General features: G+C 42.3%; 1 protein-coding gene across 1 annotated transcript; it reads right to left on the bottom strand.

Annotated features, from left to right (window-relative positions):
• Positions 1 to 11,603: 11,603 nt before the first annotated feature.
• tigara (TP53 induced glycolysis regulatory phosphatase a) lies at positions 11,604 to 16,650 on the bottom strand. Its single transcript, XM_066649546.1, has 6 exons — positions 16,525 to 16,650; positions 15,026 to 15,063; positions 14,800 to 14,921; positions 13,796 to 13,873; positions 13,370 to 13,480; positions 11,604 to 12,859 (listed from the first exon to the last, which is right to left on the bottom strand). Exons 1-6 carry the CDS (start codon positions 16,554 to 16,556, stop codon positions 12,464 to 12,466), a joined length of 777 nt encoding a protein of 258 aa, XP_066505643.1. The 5' UTR covers positions 16,557 to 16,650; the 3' UTR covers positions 11,604 to 12,463.
• Between the last annotated feature and the right edge of the window lie 2,274 nt (positions 16,651 to 18,924).

Genomic DNA, 18,924 nt, shown 5'->3' with positions numbered 1-18,924 from the left:
ATGTTGTTGCATATGAATGATGGATGCTGGAAGTTACATTAGGCACGTGTTCTGTGGAGTTTATAGTGATGTATGTACGCTTTCATAGTTTAGGTCTACACCTATGACGTCACCATGTGTATGACCCACGAAGAACTGGAGACCTGCTCTTAGGGCGCCCTCAGCTGGACAAACTATGTAAAGCATTAGTGAACACTCTGGAAAAATAAATTTAATAAAATAAAACAAATCTAGTGTTAAAACTCCGCAGAATCAACGAATCTGTGCCCAGACAAGGCATTTAAGATTGGGAAAGCTTGCACCATTCGTAGGGTGTATTTTCTGCCCTTTTTCCATAAGTGAACAAAGTTTTGGGGTTCTGTGACATAGTTTGGGCAAAATACCACAAGGATCAAACACCACAGCATCTCCATTTAACCTCATCTTTGTGCTCTCACATTAGTACGGGTCTAGCGCTGTGATCGGAGAGACTTAGAAGCAGCGGAAAATCAGAATGGCTTATTTTATCCCATGGTTATTCATCTTTAAGAACTTGTTTTGGTATTTCACAGTGTGTGTGTGGGTAGGCTCCAGATCCCCAAATGAATGGGCACATGCACTGAACAAGTGAATTTTTTATTTATTTTCATATGTCCCCTAAGTATTTTAGTATGTCACTAAAGCTTGACTCTAAAAGAGATGACACCCGACATTACAATTATTTCCATCAAACCCTTAACCATTATAAATATATACAGAAAATAGGAATGACGTTTTTGCCCCTGAGGCTGATGTGAGTCATTTAATACAAAGCGTTTTCTGATATTGTGTCTCATTCCGATACATTCTTGTGTTTTCCTGTGTATAATACTATTGCACATTGCACATCTAAGGTACATTACACTTCTTAAAACCAATCCAGTGTTTAACAACTGAACAGCTCTGCAGTGAATTAAAAAATGACCTGCACCTTAGCTGTCTTTATAAACAGCTTGTGCAGCATTACAGTAGTGAAACCAGAACATCCAAAATGAGTAACTTTCATTCTACAGTTTACTATAGTTCCACAGTACACACCTTTTAGCCGCTTCCTGCCATAAACTGCGCTCTCCATTTACAACACCCGTGTGACTCATTCATTCATTATCTGTAACCCTTATCCAGGTCAGGGTCACGGTGGGTCCAGAGCCTACCTGGAATCATTGGGCGCAAGGAGAGAATACACCCTGGAGGGGGCGCCAGTCCTTCACAGGGCAACACACACACACACACACTCACGGACACTTTTGAGTCGCCAATCCACCTACCAACGTGTGTTTTTGGACTGTGGGAGGAAACCGGAGCACTTAGAGGAAACCCACGCAGACACACGGAGAACACACCACACTCCTCACAGACAGTCACCTGGAGTTGGAAACGAACCCACAACCTCCAGGTCCCTGGAGCTGTGTGACTGCGACACTACCTGCTGCACCACCGTGCCCCCCCCCCCCCATGTGACTGATGATGTAGAACAAAGGATAGGGCTGAGGTTCATGTTCAATGAGTTCCGATCAGAACATCTCTGACAGAAAATGAAAATAACCCATTTTTATATGTATTTTTCCCCCTAAACATCCAGTGCCTTGAACTTTATCAACCATTTCAGAAAATGTTCAATCCATTGGTTTGATCCATAAGATCTATCTAATACTAGCCCCTCCTACAAGAGAAGCGCTTCCTCCTTTGAGCCAAGGCTACTTTCAGTGGAACTCATTAGTCTTCTACGTCCTGTACAGACACCCGTGCTCATTGGGGGGGGGGTCTGGACCTGGATTTTCCAAAGCTGCTTTGTCATGATGTCAACTGCAAAAAGTGTGATATCTGTAAAATACTACTAAGTGAAACTGCATGGCACTGAACTGAATTCGATGACATAATTCATAACATTGCATCAGAGCCAGGGTTACGTCAGCTGGGCTGTTGCCTCCGGTGGGAGCTGGCCAATTGCAGATCACGTCTGTGACAGTCTGCAAATAAGAACTTTGGACTTTTTTTGTAAGCCAAATAAATACAGTCCCACAGGGATTCCACGCTCTGGTGTAAGCAAAGTCTTACCAAGACTGACTATGATTTCAGCACTTCTCCTCTGCTGGGCTGTTCTTTACGCTCCAGGCACATGCTACCCTCTCCGGCAGACTCCTACACCTCCTGATGCCATGGCACCAGACCCTGAAGTGCAAAGCCGAGCAGAAACAAACAACCTGGGAACAATCCACAATGACAGAGTGAGGAATGGTTCTGAAGGTAAATCAGATAAGATTAGTATGGTATTGTCAGGTTACTGAATGCGGATGGGATTCTTAATGTTACTCTTTCTGAAATCACACAGGAATCTTCATTAACTTGAAGAACCAACCCAAAGGCTGCTTCTCTGCCCTGAATGTAAAAGGCAATATGTTCTTATGTCTGGACACTAAAAGAAAGTTATACACTTCAGTAAGTAACACACGCATTATTTATTCATACAGAGAGTAGAGAAATTAATTCTGAATATCTGTGTGAGTTCAGATCTAATTGCTGCTCTTTCTGTACTCACTACACACACACACACACACCAAACACATGCAGGTGAACTTAAAATCATATTCACAGTGGGACTAAGTGTTGCATCGCTGTCTGTGTGTTCACCACCAGGGAGATGATAGCAGTGAGGACTGCCGGTTCCATCGTGTGAAAAGACGCAGACGTTACAGTGTGTTTCGCTCCTGCAGAGGCGATGCGCTGGTCATCCAGACAAAAGCCAACACGCACACCCAGAATCCATCAGAGTCCTTCCTCTTCTTCAAGCGACAGAAGAAACACACAAGCCATAGAAAGAGACGCAGTTGGCACATTGACCCGTCCGACCCGTTAGGATCCGAGTATCCAGAAGTGAGAACGATCAATCGAAAGTGGGAACCTCAGTACGGGGGAAACATCTTTAAAGTGACCATTTCATTAGTTGATGATCCTTTGCAGGTGCTGCTCTCTCACAGTCCCTTAAGTCCATCGCAGGAGAAAAAAATCAGATTCAGAGCAGACTGACCATCTTCGCTCTGGAACTTTATTCTGTCTTGTTGAGGATGAACAAAACCCTGAGTGGAGAGATATTTTAAACACGGCGACAAGCCTACTTTTCCACAACTGTGGGGTTCAGTATCTGCCTGAGAGTGTATCTTAGTTAGTGATCATCGGTCAAGTCACATCATACTGAATTTAATTTCTTCAGAATGTTTGAGATGGTGTTGGTTGTATTCCACGATGACCACCTCTTACCCAGCGGTGTGATGTCCGTATACTTATGTCTAACGGTGCTGGACACCTGTTTATTTATTAGTGTGTTTATACATTGTTATTTATGGCATTTACCTGAACATGGATTACTTTATATACTAAAGCTTCACAGTGATCTATTACTTAAAGGTGCAACAGGCAATTTCATCAGCTGCCGTTTGTTAATGTAATTCACCTTCCTAACCACCAGAGGTCATATCCTCAATACTGAGCAGTGCACTGGTGCATTAGTATAGATTCAAGACACGTGACCTCCAGGTTTTCTCAGGCTCAGAATGCACTGGTGCTAATGACAGTGCTAAAATAACTAGTTAGCCAAATGAATTAAAACCACTCATTAAACTTGCTTCTTTTCAAAGGAAATATATCTACTGCTTTGTCACAGTTCAAAGCACGATGTGTGAAAACGTGATGATGAATGGGCCAATAGAATTGCTCCGAAATTACTCGGAATAAAGTCGGTTTACTATGACTCAGACTGAAAGGTGTTTTTCCTTTACTATTTTGAAGATACATGATTGTCTTAGGGCAGTGACAATGTAATACTCCTGACATTTAAAATGGAGACAATGTGGACTAATGTCTAGCTAACAACTGTATTTTTTACTGAAGGAATAAAAATCTCAATGTACTAAGAGATGTAACACATTTTATTGTCGTGTTAAGAGTTTCCTGTGCTTTGACCAACTCCTCTTTTACAGGATTGATGTCATTTTAAAAGAGGTGGACAGCTAACACCGTATGTCCATGTATTTTCCCTTTACTGTGTTGTGGCTAACTGCAACCGTGAATGGATTAAGCAGAAAAGAAGATGTTGATAATGTTATGGCAGGTCATGGTTACACGTCTTTAAAGAATTTCTTATTTCTGAAATGCAATGAAATTGGACAAAGATTGTTCTTTCCCCATTCGCCACCATCTTAACTCACTGATCTTTTGCTGATGTAATTTCACATGGATAACTTTACCATGTCCCTGAAGCACATGTATAAACTTTGAAAAGCATTTCACCGAAGCTCTACAGGTAAGACCGCATGCTCATTGGGCCTCTGATATTTTATTTGTAATGGCTGGATCATACTAAAAATGGTTCTCTAGCTTGAGTGTGGAATGTAGTAAGGTCACTGTCTCAGAAGTAACGAGTGGTGCCAGTTTGTCACAGCACTCTCACCAATATTTTCCATTTATTATTATGTCCACTGCTACACGAGTCCTGTTTCTCACCCCTGGAGGTGAGGCAGAGTAGGCCAGTTTGTCCCCCACCTTTCACCCACTTTACTGAGTTACACGCTTCAACAGTGTACTTCTTTTTATAAGACCTTGCACTCAAGGGTCAAGGATTACATCATGAAAAACAACACCATTTATAGGGATTAGAGCCATTTGTGGCATTAGCTCTTGAGCATCTGAGCTAAAGCTAAAGTTTAAGTTCCAGATCCTCTACTGTAGCAGTGGGCAACAAGTACAGTCTGCCTTTTCATTATTGGGGATTCTTATAAGTATGACTGTAATAAGTAAACAGATGTTGTTCAAATAGCATTTGGGCTCGTGGCTGAATCAGGTGAGGACAATAGTGCTTTTATGATAAATGCTCTTTACAGGACAGGTGAATCACACACAGCCTTCACAAAGGCTCAAAAAAGACTCCAACACAATAGCTCACAGGTACATTCCATATTCCAATAAACAGTAAAGGAATAACAGAGACTCTTTTACTGTGGTTGTGTTGCATATCCGAAGCTAAACCGAAGAGCCTATGCTGTTAACTCCCCACTGGCGAGATATGTGCAAAGTTTAAATTGAATGTAAATCTGATTAAATCACTGAACTCTGACGACTGAAGGTCGCCAACCTCCATAATGGCATCATTAGTCTTTTTTAGAGATTTTGGCATTGTATCTGTGATATATTTATTGCACCCAGAGCCCACATTAAATGTTCTAGCAGCCACGGTTTACACCACATCCGTATGGTGAGTTAGCCATTATTTTTTTAAGGTGTTCCTGTCCTAAATCACCAAGTTCCAACGGTATGTCCGTATGGTGTTGTTTATATACTAGAGGTCGCATCATGAGCAAAATTAGCTGTCAGTGACATTGTTTCAGTCCTATGTAGTGACTTTTTATTAATAATCTATAAGAGTTTCTGACCTGAGGGGAACGGGTCCAACAGGTGAGTCTTGGGTCCTCCCAAGGTGTCTTCTTTTCCTTTGGTTTGCTCACCTGGGAGTTTTGTTTTATGTGTTTTTCGTCTTCTGTCTAATTACTGGATTACTGTAAAGAGCTGAGCTTTGTGGCAACACCAGTTGAAACTATTTCTAAATATCTCATTTTCTTCAACAGAGGCGTGTTTAATGGTTAATCGATGTCTGGATGGGGATTTTAAATCTGTGTGTTATTTAGTGTGCGTACTTGAAGTACGCATTGCGATGCCACAGAAATGTAATGTTAGATTTCAAGCGGAATTCCAGAGATTTGTCTAAAATTTCAGCATAAATGAATACAAAAACTTCCCCCGTGAATCTAAATAATCATAAGCAGAAATACCCATGTGATCACAGAGAGATGAATGTGTGAAGAGGAAGCTAAGTCAGAAATGAACTTTCTGTGTGGGTGTGTGTGTGTAGTGTAGTTAGTATTTTAATTTTTACAAACACCATTTCCAAATAAAGTTGGGACAGTTTGCCAAATAATAATCATAATAAATAATAATCAAAATACAATAATGTGAAAACATTTAAAAGCGTGTATTTAACTGAAAATACAAACATTTTAAATGTTGAAACTGAGAACATTCATTTATTATTTATTTGTTTATTTATGTTTTTAAAAAAATGCTCTTTTTGAATTTGATGCTAGCAACACATTCCAAAATGTTGGGACAGGGACATGTTTACCACAGTGTTGCTTTGCCTCTTCTTTTAATAACTCTCTGTAAATATTCAACAGTTTTGAAAGTGAATTGGGGCGGCACGGTGGTGCAGCAGGTAGGTGTCGCAGTCACACAGCTCCAGGGACCTGGAGGTTGTGGGTTCGATTCCTGCTCCGGGTGACTGTCTGTGAGGAGTTGGTGTGTTCTCCCTGTGTCTGCGTGGGTTTCCCCAGGGTGACTGTCTGTGAGGAGTGTGGTGTGTTCTCCCTGTGTCCGCGTGGGTTTCCTCCAGGTGACTGTCTGTGAGGAGTGTGGTGTGTTCTCCCTGTGTCCGCGTGGGTTTCCTCCGGGTGCTCTGGTTTCCTCCCACAGTCCAAAAACACACGTTGGTAGGTGGATTGGTGACTCAAAAGTGTCTGTGTGTGTCTGTGTTGCCCTGTGAAGGACTGGCGCCCCCTCCAGGGTGTATTCCTGCCTTGCGCCCAATGATTCCTGGTAGGCTCTGGACCCACTGCGACCCTGAATTGGATAAGGGTTACAGATAATGAATGAATAACTGTCGTCAGGAACAGAAATGCCATTTCTTTAAGCCAACTCAAGTGCAATCACCTTGTACAAATCTTGTCAGCAAGTCTTTGGATGATAAAAGATACTCCACCTTATCCTCCAAAATCTGTCTGTAATGAGCTCTTACTGGGCACTTCTTGATCACATTTTTCATCTCTTTAGTGTCATTCTGTTTGTATTTTGCTCTCTGCAGCAGGTGGACTAGACTTCACTTCTCTCACTTGATTAGATGCTCTTCTCGGGTCTTCCAGTGGAGCTGAACGTTTGTGTGTTGTTCATAGACACCCCAGGGTGGGCTTGCTTAGGTTAATGATCCATTGAAACCGTCTTTGAGGTCTCTGAACGGTAGATCAAAGAACAGCCAATTGCTTCAGGGGGCGACGCACAGTCTAGAACAATTGGCAATGAAGCATCATCGACCCCTGGGACCTCTAAGTTAGGTGTTACATAAGATTAACTGAAAAATCTGCTGGCTCAATAAGCTCCAAGACCAGAGGCAGAGCCCCATTTTGAGAAAACTGTACTCTGCACGTGAACTCTGACTCACGGTTATGCTAAGTTTCCCAGCCTGGTTATTTCTGTTTACATACAGGGTTGATAATTCTGTGATGTGCAGAGGTGAAAAGTGAGTCAGCTGCCATTTTTTTCTATACACCAGGGACATATATTGCTCTTTTCAAGATATGATACAGGCACTATAGTCTATAAGAAGACTAGAAAACCCACCCAGTGTATACTCCCAAAACATGCTGGAGATTCATTAATTCTGCAAAATGGGAGGAGGATGCACGTGCAAACAGTTACAAACAAACACCATTTCCAAAGGAGTTGGAATACTGTGTAACATTTTTTTTTGCAATTGTACTCATTATTTAAACCCTATGTTTAATAGAAAGTAATATAACTTCAATATTTCAAATGGTAAAAAATATTTGCCCAGTGAAATTGGGAAGTGTTCACCACTGTGTGAATCATTGTGTGGCCATTTTCTGAGCCAAAGCTCGTTTAAGATGGACAGAAGTGCAGGGTTCTGTGGCCTGACAAATTAAAATTGAAACTCCTTTTGGAAATCATGGATATGGATATAATCATAGGCCTCAGGGCTAAAGAAGAGAGGGACCATCCGGCTTGTTATAAACGCACAGTTCAGAAGCCAGCATCTATGATGTATGAGGGGAATTAGTGCATATGGCAGGGGTGTTATTAATATCTGTGGAGGCACCATTAATGCTGAATGATATATACACATTTAGAGCAACCTGCTGTCATCCAGACTATTTTTTGTCTTTGTCTTTTTGGAAGAAGGCCTTGTTTACTTCAGTAAGGCCAATTCACATTCACCGTTCAGTACAACAGCATGGCTCCTTAGTAAAAGAGACTGGGTCTTAAACTAGTCCAATCTTGTCAACCACTAAAAACAACTAGTCCATTATGGAACAAAAAACACTATAACGCTGAACCTGAGCTGTTGAGCAGCTGAAATTCTATATGAAGCAAGAATGGGAAAACAATTCACTTTCATTCATTCATTATCTGTAACCCTTATCCAATTCAGGGTCATGGTGGGTCCAGAGCCTACCTGGAATCATTGGGCGCAAGGCAGGAATACACCCTGGAGGAGGCGCCAGTCCTTCACAGGGCAACACACACACACACATTCACACCTACGGACACTTTAGAGTAGCCAATCCACCTACCAACGTGTGTTTTTGGAAACCGGAGCACCCGGAGGAAACCCATGCGGACATGGGGAGAACACACCAACAGCCACCCGGAGGAAACCCACGCAGACACAGGGAGAACACACCACACTCCTCACAGACAGTCACCCGGAGGAAACCCACGCAGACACAGAGAGAACACACCACACTCCTCACAGACAGTCACCCGGAGGAAACCCAGACAGACACAAGGAGAACACACCACACTCCTCACAGACAGTCACCCAGAGCGGGAATCAAACCCACAACCTCCAGGTCCCTGGAGCTGTGTGACTGCGACACCTACCTGCTGCACCACCGTGCCATTAATTTATTCATTCATTCATTGTCTGGAACCCTTATCCAGTTCAGGGTCATGGTGGGTACGGAGACTACCCCGAATCACTGGGCACAATATTTATTTATTTATTTTTTAAAGTGTTTTTAAAGTAATAAAGGATAACACAATTTACCCACAACTGGCTCAGCTTTACCCTGACCCTATGCTTAGTTTACCCCTGCCTAGTGGGTAAATTGAACTTGTGCCTTGTGCCAAAGAACTTTTTTTTAATGGTTCAAACTTCAAAATCTGAATGTAATAGTTTCATTTCTATGAATGCACAACAGCACTAAATATACAAAACAAATGCACGTTTCTTTTATAAAAGCTTGAAATATGAATGTGCCTCATTATACCCCATTCGCCCTACAAATAGCAGTAAATCCTGATGGTTTTTGATCCTGAAAAATGCCTAATAACCACAGCTTTTTAAAAAAATAAATAAATAAATAAATTGATCATTACATACTAAGACACTTGATATAGCTGAAGTGTTTATATTCTGTTTCTAAAACTGTTCTCCACTGTTAAATATTTTCGCTGTCCAAAGAAAAATGTGTATTTCCAAAATAGTAACTTAACAGGAGAAGGAATAAACCTTCATAAATTTTAATGGAAGTTATTCCAGTTATTTTAATGGTTTTATTCCATGTCATTTTTAAGCATTTCTATTGGTCTGTTCATCATGATATTTTCACATCATGTGTGAGGGACAGCTGTGAAAACAGACATAAAGGAGATACAGGTTTTACTCTGGACAGCGATGATATGCACTAATGTATTGATCATTCTTTTTTCAGTGAATTCTACAAAAATAATATATATATAAATACTTTTCCTCTCTTCTCAGATGACCTCAGACTAGATTCTAATGAACTTCCTGAGCAATCTGTTGTGGTGGGCGTAAGTCATGGTCACAAAGCCGTAAGCGGTCATATGCCAATGTGGACATTGGACAAAAACAAAACATGGCACATGCTTGGCTGGGTAGAATTGGGCCAATACTGATGAAACTGATAATATGAGACTTTTCTTATTTCTGATTATGCAATGGAGTTGGCTTTGGGCCTAAACCCACAAATACATCTGTATTTACCCAACAAGTACAATTTTAACTCGCTGAACTTTGCTGATGCATGTTAGTCTGAGAATGTTACTATACATATTTTCCATCCACAGATCCTTTAATAAACTGGGCTATGCTGATATATGATGCAGTCTCATGTCAGTGATGGGGAGGATTTTAATACTTGACACATGAGAACACAAAGACCAGCCTGATATTTAACCAATTACAACAAGAAGCAGAATGTCTGCTGCTGAATGTGCAGTCATGTGCATTTCTTTGGAACTATGGAAACATTGTAAGGCCACACGGGTTGCTCGGGAGAATGGAATCAAACTCCTTTTCCAACTCATCATGTTTGTCATACCTGCTGTATTTATAGGTAATTTTAAAAAAACAAACAAACTAAAAGGTGACGTAACTGCATATGGTAACACTCGACTGATCGGCTCAGTCTTAACATTAAAACCACTCACATTTATTGTCTATTTTCTCAGCTCCACTGACCATACAGGTGCACCATGTAGCTCTGTGATTACAGACAGTTCTTCAACTGTCAGGTTCACCACCGAGCAGATGGTCCATCACGTTGGTCAGTCACATTGACGTGGTGTGTGTTGTGCTTGTACGAGTGGATCAGACACAGCAGTGAAGCTGGAGTTTTAAATCCCTCAGTGTCACTGCTGGACTAATCTTAGTCCACCAGCCAAATGTGGCAAAGGAGGTGGTTTTAATGTTATGGCTGATGGCGTAAATATGAACTTAAATGGTGATTTGGGGATTTAAATGTTCAAATATTATTTCAGAAGTCAGGCCAGTCTTTGAGGAACATCCAAAGGCAGATATCTTCAACATACTCAGTGAACATTAAGATAGGTCTAATAATCATTATATTTCAAACAGGAACAAGCTGTCTCGTGAAGGTTTAAAGTTGAAGCTCACACACAGGACAGAGCATTTAAAGTCAATAAAAATAACCCGGCAAAAGGTAAGAGACCACACTGGCTCTGGCTGGTCTGATTAAATTAATGACATTTCTGATAGGGCTAAGGTATCCAAATTGCAATATTTCTGACTGATATTACAAACGCAATTTAAACTGATTTTCTATGAATAAAGGTCCAGGCCTGTTTTAATAGTCAAGGAGCTCCAGATGGTCATTCAGTTGTTGCTCTGAGTGGTCTAACGCCGTCATAGGATCTAAATGTCCCCATTTTAACTCGTTCTTGGAATTAAAACTGCAGCTTTTGCAATTAGAAAACTGTGCTCCTTCAATTTGCAACTTCACTATAGAAATGATCTTCAAAAGGTTACTGATGTAAAACACATTTCTTTCTCGTGTTACAGACATGATACACTGATCTCAGTGACATTATCTTCATTCATTCATTATCTGTAATTATCCAGTTCAGGGTCGCGGTGGGTCCAGAGCCTACCTGGAATCATTGGGCACAAGGCGGGAATACACCCTGGAGGGGGCGCCAGTCCTTCACAGGGCAACACAGACACACACACACACACACACTCACGGACACTTTTTGAGTCGCCAATCCACCTACCAACGTGTGTTTTTGGACTGTGTAGGAAACCGGAGCACCCGGAGGAAACCCACGCGGACACAGGGAGAACACACCACACTCCTCACAGACAGTCACCCGGAGCGGGAATCGAACCCACAACCTCCAGGTCCCTGGAGCTGTGTGACTGCGACACTACCTGCTGCGCCACCGTGCCGCCCACATTATCTTCAGTAAACCACAAATAATAAGTAACTTCACGCAAAGTCCACTAAAGTTTCACATATATTACTTTTATACAATCTCTGTTTTAACATTGAAACAATGTAAAATAAATACTTCAGACACCATTTTATTCAGCGCTCTTTTCTCAAAGCACCTGGCAGGAAAAATTGTGTGGAAAATTAGGCCATTTTTTTCTATTAACCACTCATTTCAGGGGTTAATAGAAAATACTATTAGAGTCCTTGCTCAAAAACCATAAATGCTCCTTTTTAAAATACATCTCTTAAGCCTCTATTTAAAACAAAGCAGTCACTAAAGCATTCCCTGACAGAAGACACATTTGTGCCCAACCTGTCTCACTCTTGGCGCTCAGAGCTCAGTTACAACACTGGCAATGGTTTTGTGGACCGGACATAGGCCAAAAATCATGTGCCAGGCTGTTGATCATGCTGAATTGGCTCAGATGTGGTCCATAACACACCTGACATCTGGCTGGAGCTGTGGCTCAGCTGAGGCAGCAAGACTCAACCTGAGTCAACACCATTCAAGGCCAAAAGTGGGCGACAGGAGAACTGCAGGTGTACCACATTTGAGCCAAACATCCATTGCTATCTGTTTTTCCCCCCTCCTCCTGTTTTTCAATTCAAACACGACTGGATAAGGAAGCAGTGCTACTGAAAAATGGAAATGGCTGATATATGGTTTGTTGGTGCAAGGTCTCATTTAAAATCCCATTACTGTGCACATGACTAGTGAGACTGACTGAGCTCTCATTTTAGTTTCACTGATGCTTCCTTCTGATCGTACGGTAGTCCATACAACAGTGCTTTGTAGCTTCATGTTGCTTTTGTATATGACGTAAGCAGCAACTGTAAACACTCGTTTAACTGTCCTCTTTTTTGAGGTGGTCTTGTCGGTTGACAAACACACACTTCATTGCCGAAAGCTTAATGTCACTTTCGCTAAATTTCAGAGTCACGATGAATCTGCACATTCCTGTGTTGGAGCAGGCTGAGAACACCTGAGTCATGTCTGAATCGAGGGGCACTGAGCATGCCAGGTCCTCGACAAAATACCTGACCACCACCCGCATGTAGGCACCGTGGGTTACCACGAGGGCATGAGCAGGAACGTCTAGGACACCATCGTCTGGGTGACCTGGAAGAGGTCCGTCTGTTTCGGCCAGCTGCTTCTCCTTGTCCAGGCAGATTTTGTCTTGATGGTCTTGTGCCATCTTCTGGAACATGGCTGTAAGGAACGCGCTGATCCTTGCTTTCACCTATGAAAAGAACATCTGTTATCAAAGATGGGCAACGCAGCACAAGCATAAAATCATGACATTTCTATAAAATACATAATATGTAACACTGTATTTATCTGTTCTCTGAACACATTAAACAGAGATGCCCCAAACATTGACTCAAAATAATGGAGTTATAGGCAAAGTGATCCTTGGCAGAAGGGCCACACCTGAAACTCCTCCTCCTACACACTCCAGTTCCAACACCCAGCAAAATTGGGCATGGCCCATGTGCACAAATTCCTTTAGAAAAGTAGCAGTAGTCGCATAATATCCAACAGCTCTGTTTGCTACCGACCTATTTCAGGTTATTCGGCTAATTAAAACCTTGTGGAAAAATGATCTTACAGAAGCTGAACCTGAACTTACAGTGAGATCATTTATAGTAGTCTGTTATACAGTAAACAATACACACTGAACAGCTCCAGATCTAGGTGGAGGATTAACGTAGTGTATGTAAACTGGAGGAACAGTAATACTGACACGCACCTGATCCACTGTCTCTCCCTCTGGTGGAGTGTATTCTGGGATTGACAGGCCTGCCGCCTTAGCCATGTTCTTCATGTCCTCCACACGACCTCCTTCAGCAACACCAAAGCTCTACAAAACACTACAGCTCAGAGCTTTCACTACTGCTGTCATTTGAAGTGGATAAATATCAAGTTTGATTGGAAATGAAGTCAGGTTTCTCAGCTCTGATGTTGGACCGATAACATCTCGCTATTATCAGAAATTCAAGATCTGAGGTTTGACACTTCTCCTGTAAATGAACATATACTACGCAAAACAAATGAGAAAGCCAGTCACTCGTGACAGTGAGGCTTAGTCTCAGTGTGACTACCATATTACACAAAGTAAAAAAAGACACGAGTAGCTAGTTTTTCAGATGTCATGGGGCGGAACACTTGCACTTACCCTCTCTTTAAGCGTCGGATGTATATCAATGTCTACACCATTGCAGGTCCTGTTCATCCTGACAATTATTTCAGCAGTCTGGAATGTAGAACACGTTCATTCATTCATTCATTCATTATCTGTAACCCTTATCCAATTCAGGGTCGCGGTGGGTCCAGAGCCTACCTGCAATCATTGGGCGCAAGGCGGGAACACACCCTGGAGGGGGCGCCAGTCCTTCACAGGGCAACACAGACACACACACACATTCACTCACACCTACGGACATTTTTGAGTCACCAATCAACCTGCAACATGTGTTTTTGGACTGTGGGAGGAAACCGGAGCACCCGGAGGAAACCCACGCAGACACAGGGAGAACACACCACACTCCTCACAGACAGTCACCCGGAGGAAACCCACGCAGACACAGGGAGAACACACCAACTCCTCACAGACAGTCACCCGGAGGAAACCCACGCAAACACAGGGAGAACACACCACACTCCTCACAGACAGTCACCCGGAGGAAACCCACGCAGACACAGGGAGAACACACCACACTCCTCACAGACAGTCACCCGGAGGAAACGCACGCAGACACAGGGAGAACACACCAACTCCTCACAGACAGTCACCCGGAGGAAACCCACGCAGACACAGAGAGAACACACCAACTCCTCACAGACAGTCACCCGGAGGAAACCCACGCAGACACAGGGAGAACACACCAACTCCTCACAGACAGTCACCCGGAGGAAACCCACGCAGACACAGAGAGAACACACCACACTCCTCACAGTCAGTCACCTGGAGCGGGAATCGAACCCACAACTTCCAGGCCCCTGGAGCTGTGTGGCTGCACCACCGTGCCGCCCCTGCAGGATTTAATCTGACTGAAAAACAAAAAATGTTTTTGAAGAAAGACAGCAACTGTCTGTTCCTCAAAAGTATTAATATTTACACACTCAGTCGTACCTACTGTTCTCATTCTTTTAAAACATACTCACTAGGTCACAGCTCACCTCTTTGGCACGTTTCATGTCACTGGTAAAAACGTTTGTGAACGGCACATCCTGTAGGTAGCATCCTGCAGCTTCTGCTTGTCGTATCCCAACTTCAGATAAAGAAGAGTCTATCCCCTGCCCTGGGAAAAAAAAAAGACACCAAGAAACACTCAAAGAAACCTGTCTAAGGGACACTGGGATCACAGGTTGTCAATGTCTGATCATATACAAACAAAAAAGTCACCTTGAAGCAGTCCATCCTTGTTGTACTGCGTCTCACCACTGGTAATACACGTGAGGTAGAAATCAGAGAATATTCAGTGTTTATAACGTGCAGAACTCTCACTGAAGACCCTAGTTAAACTGAGAAGTCAAACTGTATCATTGACAGTTTTGCACATTGCATTTAGATTTTAAATGGAAACCTGAAACATTTGTATTAATGCTGTCATTTGGAAAAGGAAAACAAGACATTCAGTTTCTGTGAGGAGTTGGTGTGTTCTCCCTGTGTCTGCGTGGGTTTCCTCCGGGTGCTCCGGTTTCCTCCCACAGTCCAAAAACACACGTTGCAGGTGGATTGGCGACTCGAAAGTGTCCGTAGGTGTGAATGTGTCTGTGTTGCCCTGTGAGGGACTGGCGTCCCCTCCAGGGTGTATTCCCGCCTTGCGCCCAATGATTCCAGGTAGGCTCTGGACCCACCGCGACCCTAAACTGGATAAGGGTTACAGATAATGGATGGATGGATGGACATTCAGTTTCTACAGTGATATATGACATGACGTGTGCTGGGTGTGGGCGGTTCTAAGCCTTAATTTATTCCACTGATCTCCTGAAAGTCCTGTGAAAAATCAGGGGAGCCGAATTCAAAGATGGCTGTACGTTCTGCGAATGGATCAGGCTTCGCTTTGTTCCAAAAAACAAACAGGCAGATTCAGATAGCCAGGGAATCTTATGTCATAAACCCAAACAAACAAAGCCCATTAGCTTGACTGGTGAAGTTTTTGAGCCGCAGGTGAGCAGTGTAAGTGCGGGTGGAGATAGAAGCTTTGAATAATTACATATGCAATAGATCTGTTAGTGCTGAGTTAAGGATAAGGCAATAGTGGTTAGATATAAACCAATTTTAATTCATTAGGGGGTATATCCTTGGAACTAACTTCTAAATATGTACTTGTGATGAACAGAGAAGAGCTTTAAGAGTTTAGCCAATGAGGGGACTTTCAATGGAGATAAATACTAGGTACAGAAAATGACTAAAAGGAAAAGGTTAAAATATAATGTCTTGCACCTTAAGCTTAAAAAGCTTCTGAAATGTAATATATTGTAGTCAACGCCTTCACCGGAGCACTACAGAGAGGACCGGGCTAGACTAATCTTTAATGAATAATTTATGAGTATTTTTAGATATTACAATGCAGCCATAAAAACCACACAGGCTCCGGAGGGCAAACCACACGGACATGGACCTAAATGCCGTTGGACTCGCGCTGACCTTTACATGGAGCCTAATGTAGACAGGAATGAGGGGAGGGAACCCGACACTGAACCCAGACTCTACGCAGTGACAGAGGACAGTGAGGACTCGCTGGCATATATTTCTCGAGGATAAATATGGATTTGACTTTTGTTGACGTCGCCCAGTGTTTTATCAGTGGACAGTAGGCTGACCTACGAAAATAAAATCTTCCCGTCGACCAGCTCCGAAATACCTAGAATAAAAATATAACCACACACGCAACTTACTGTCTGACTATCGTTAAACCAAAAGAGAGCATCAGCTTATTTCAGAAGCAGCGCACTTTCCAAGAAAAACTGAAACGTAAACCCAACGGTCGCCGGCTTCTTCTCCCTCTGTGGACTGCGGACGGGACGGTCTTGCCGTTGCCGTCTGACGTCACGTTCAGCCCTTAAAGCCGATTGGCTTAAAACTGTACCTAGTACAAATTGATTCATTTTAGAGAACGGATCGGTCCGTTCGAATCAGTTGATTCAGTGAAACTAAACGTTCTCGTTAACGTTGACGTTTTGCAGTTGGGATACTGAGAGAAGAGAAAGCATAGTTCCTTTACTCATCCCCCAGTCTCCAGTCAAGTCTGTTTTAATATCCTGTTTCATTCAGAAATGTTATTTAAATAAACCCGTCTCAATACTTAGCCATGAATTAGCCTTGACCTATGAATCGGTTCGATTAACATGTACAAAAGAACCGAATCAAAGGAACCGACTCGTTCACGAGTTCATTACAATTTTTCAATTTCTTTATTTATATATTCATTTATTTATTTACTTTCAGCAAATTATGAGGAAAGTGAATTAGCAAATACACTGTTGAATAATCGTTCAACTTACTCTAAAAAGCTGCCTTAGCTTTATTCTGTGTAATTTGGTGGAAAACAAAATTAATTTCAGAGTGTAAATTGAATGGCTAATAATAGAATTGTTATTAAAAAATGATGATGATAGATGATATAAACAGGGTAGTGTTAGGCTAAAGGCAGGTAGTGATTTGTTATAAAATAATAGCATAAAGCATACCATAATTCATTTGTCAGTTTTGTGTTTATTAATTAATTAATCTGTAACAACTTCATGCTGATGTAAGGGGTCAAAACATTTAATAAAGCATAATTAACACCCCTATACATTTAGTTTTTGGGACACCTTGGGTTTTAAAATCAATTGGGTATTATGTTGTGTGTATGCTCTTTTTATTTCATTATTTTCTTTGCTTTGGGATTTTTGGGTTCTGACCTTGCTGCTGCTGATACATGATGGCTCCTAACCCTTCCTTTGACGCATCTGTGTGAAGAATGAATGGTAAATTGAAATCAGGGTAAGCAAGGACAGGACTGGTCTGCCTCTCAATGATGGTTCCTACCACTGCACTGTGATCAGCAGTCTACTGTACTGGAGTCCTTGAGGGTGACTGGCTGTTAGCCTTACCCTTTGCTGACTTGCGTGCTGGTGTGCTTCTAGGACCACAATAACCTTCCAACAGCTCAAACAATGGCTGCACCAACCTGGAGAAATCCTGAATGAATGACCTGTTTTAGTTCACAAATCCCAAAAGGGCTCTCGCCTCTCCAACTGTGGCAGGCCTTTTCTCCCCAAGTTGTCTGACTATCTTTAGCATCATCTTGCACTCCCTCTCCAGGCACTAGCCAGCCCACATACCGTACCTGGTACTTCAACAGGTTGCACTTTGTGGGTCTCATTTTAATCCCACAGGTTCTAACCTTCCCAGGATCTGCTTTCTCACATGTTCCGCAAACGTCTTGGATTAGCAAAGGCCATTATCCAGGTAGGTGAACAACATTCGTCCCACAACCCCTCCAGGGCACTCCATGTATCACTGAAATGCCACTGGCGCATTTCTTAGACCAAAGGGTACCCGAACCCACTGGTATAGGCCCCATTGGGTACTAAACACGGTGCAATGCTGAGAGCCTTCATCAAAGAACTTTTGATGGTAAGCAGATCGTAGGTCTAAAATTGAGAACCATGAATGCCCTCCCAGAATGTCCAAGTCCTGAATACAGGGCAAGGGATGTCTCTCTGGCACAGCCTTTGGGTTCAGTTCTCTAAAATTCACACATAACTATAAGCTGGTATCCTTCTTACGGACATACACACACCACTGTTTTTTACATACTGCTTTACCTTATTGTACAATAGCTTTGGAATTGAATTAGAACTCTTTTGCACAAGGATGTCATCCTTTAAATGGGTTTTTAGCTTCAGGGAGGGGATGCATCTAGAGAACACATCAGATTCCTCATAAAGCATTTGTCTTACCACCTCCTGATCATCTTCCTCCAGATCCAACAGGTCCACAGGGGGATGCCATCTTCCATCAGCAGGAGAGTCTGGATGGGTCATGGGGATATTACTTTGCCTAGCTGCGTTAAATAAAGCATTCAGACCTGTTAATACTTGTTTATTGGGCCGAACAGCACTTTAATTTTATTTAGCACTGGTTTTAGGGTTTGTATGTTTATCATCTTGGTCTGCTATGCTGCTTTTCTCTTACTTCTTTGTTATTTTCATTTTATCCTTTTGTGTTTATACTTGCGTTTAGTTCTTTAAATTGGGTTTGTTTCTTTTAGGGTAAATTAATTAGAATATGCTTATTTATTAATTGGG

This window comes from Hoplias malabaricus, chromosome 17 (assembly GCF_029633855.1).
Source record: "Hoplias malabaricus isolate fHopMal1 chromosome 17, fHopMal1.hap1, whole genome shotgun sequence".
NCBI lineage: Eukaryota > Metazoa > Chordata > Actinopteri > Characiformes > Erythrinidae > Hoplias > Hoplias malabaricus.
This window is presented reverse-complemented; position numbering and strand designations above follow the sequence as displayed.

Bases quoted from the DNA above. Each gene is read 5' to 3' on its own strand.
- tigara (XM_066649546.1), bottom strand. From the start codon at position 16,556: ATGCTCTCTTTTGGTTTAACGATAGTCAGACA. The intron at 15,064-16,524 runs GTAAGTTGCGTG...GTGTATTACCAG, and splicing joins GGTTTAACGATAGTCAGACA to TGGTGAGACGCAGTACAACA. The intron at 12,860-13,369 runs GTGCGTGTCAGT...TTCTTTTCATAG, and splicing joins AGGGAGAGACAGTGGATCAG to GTGAAAGCAAGGATCAGCGC.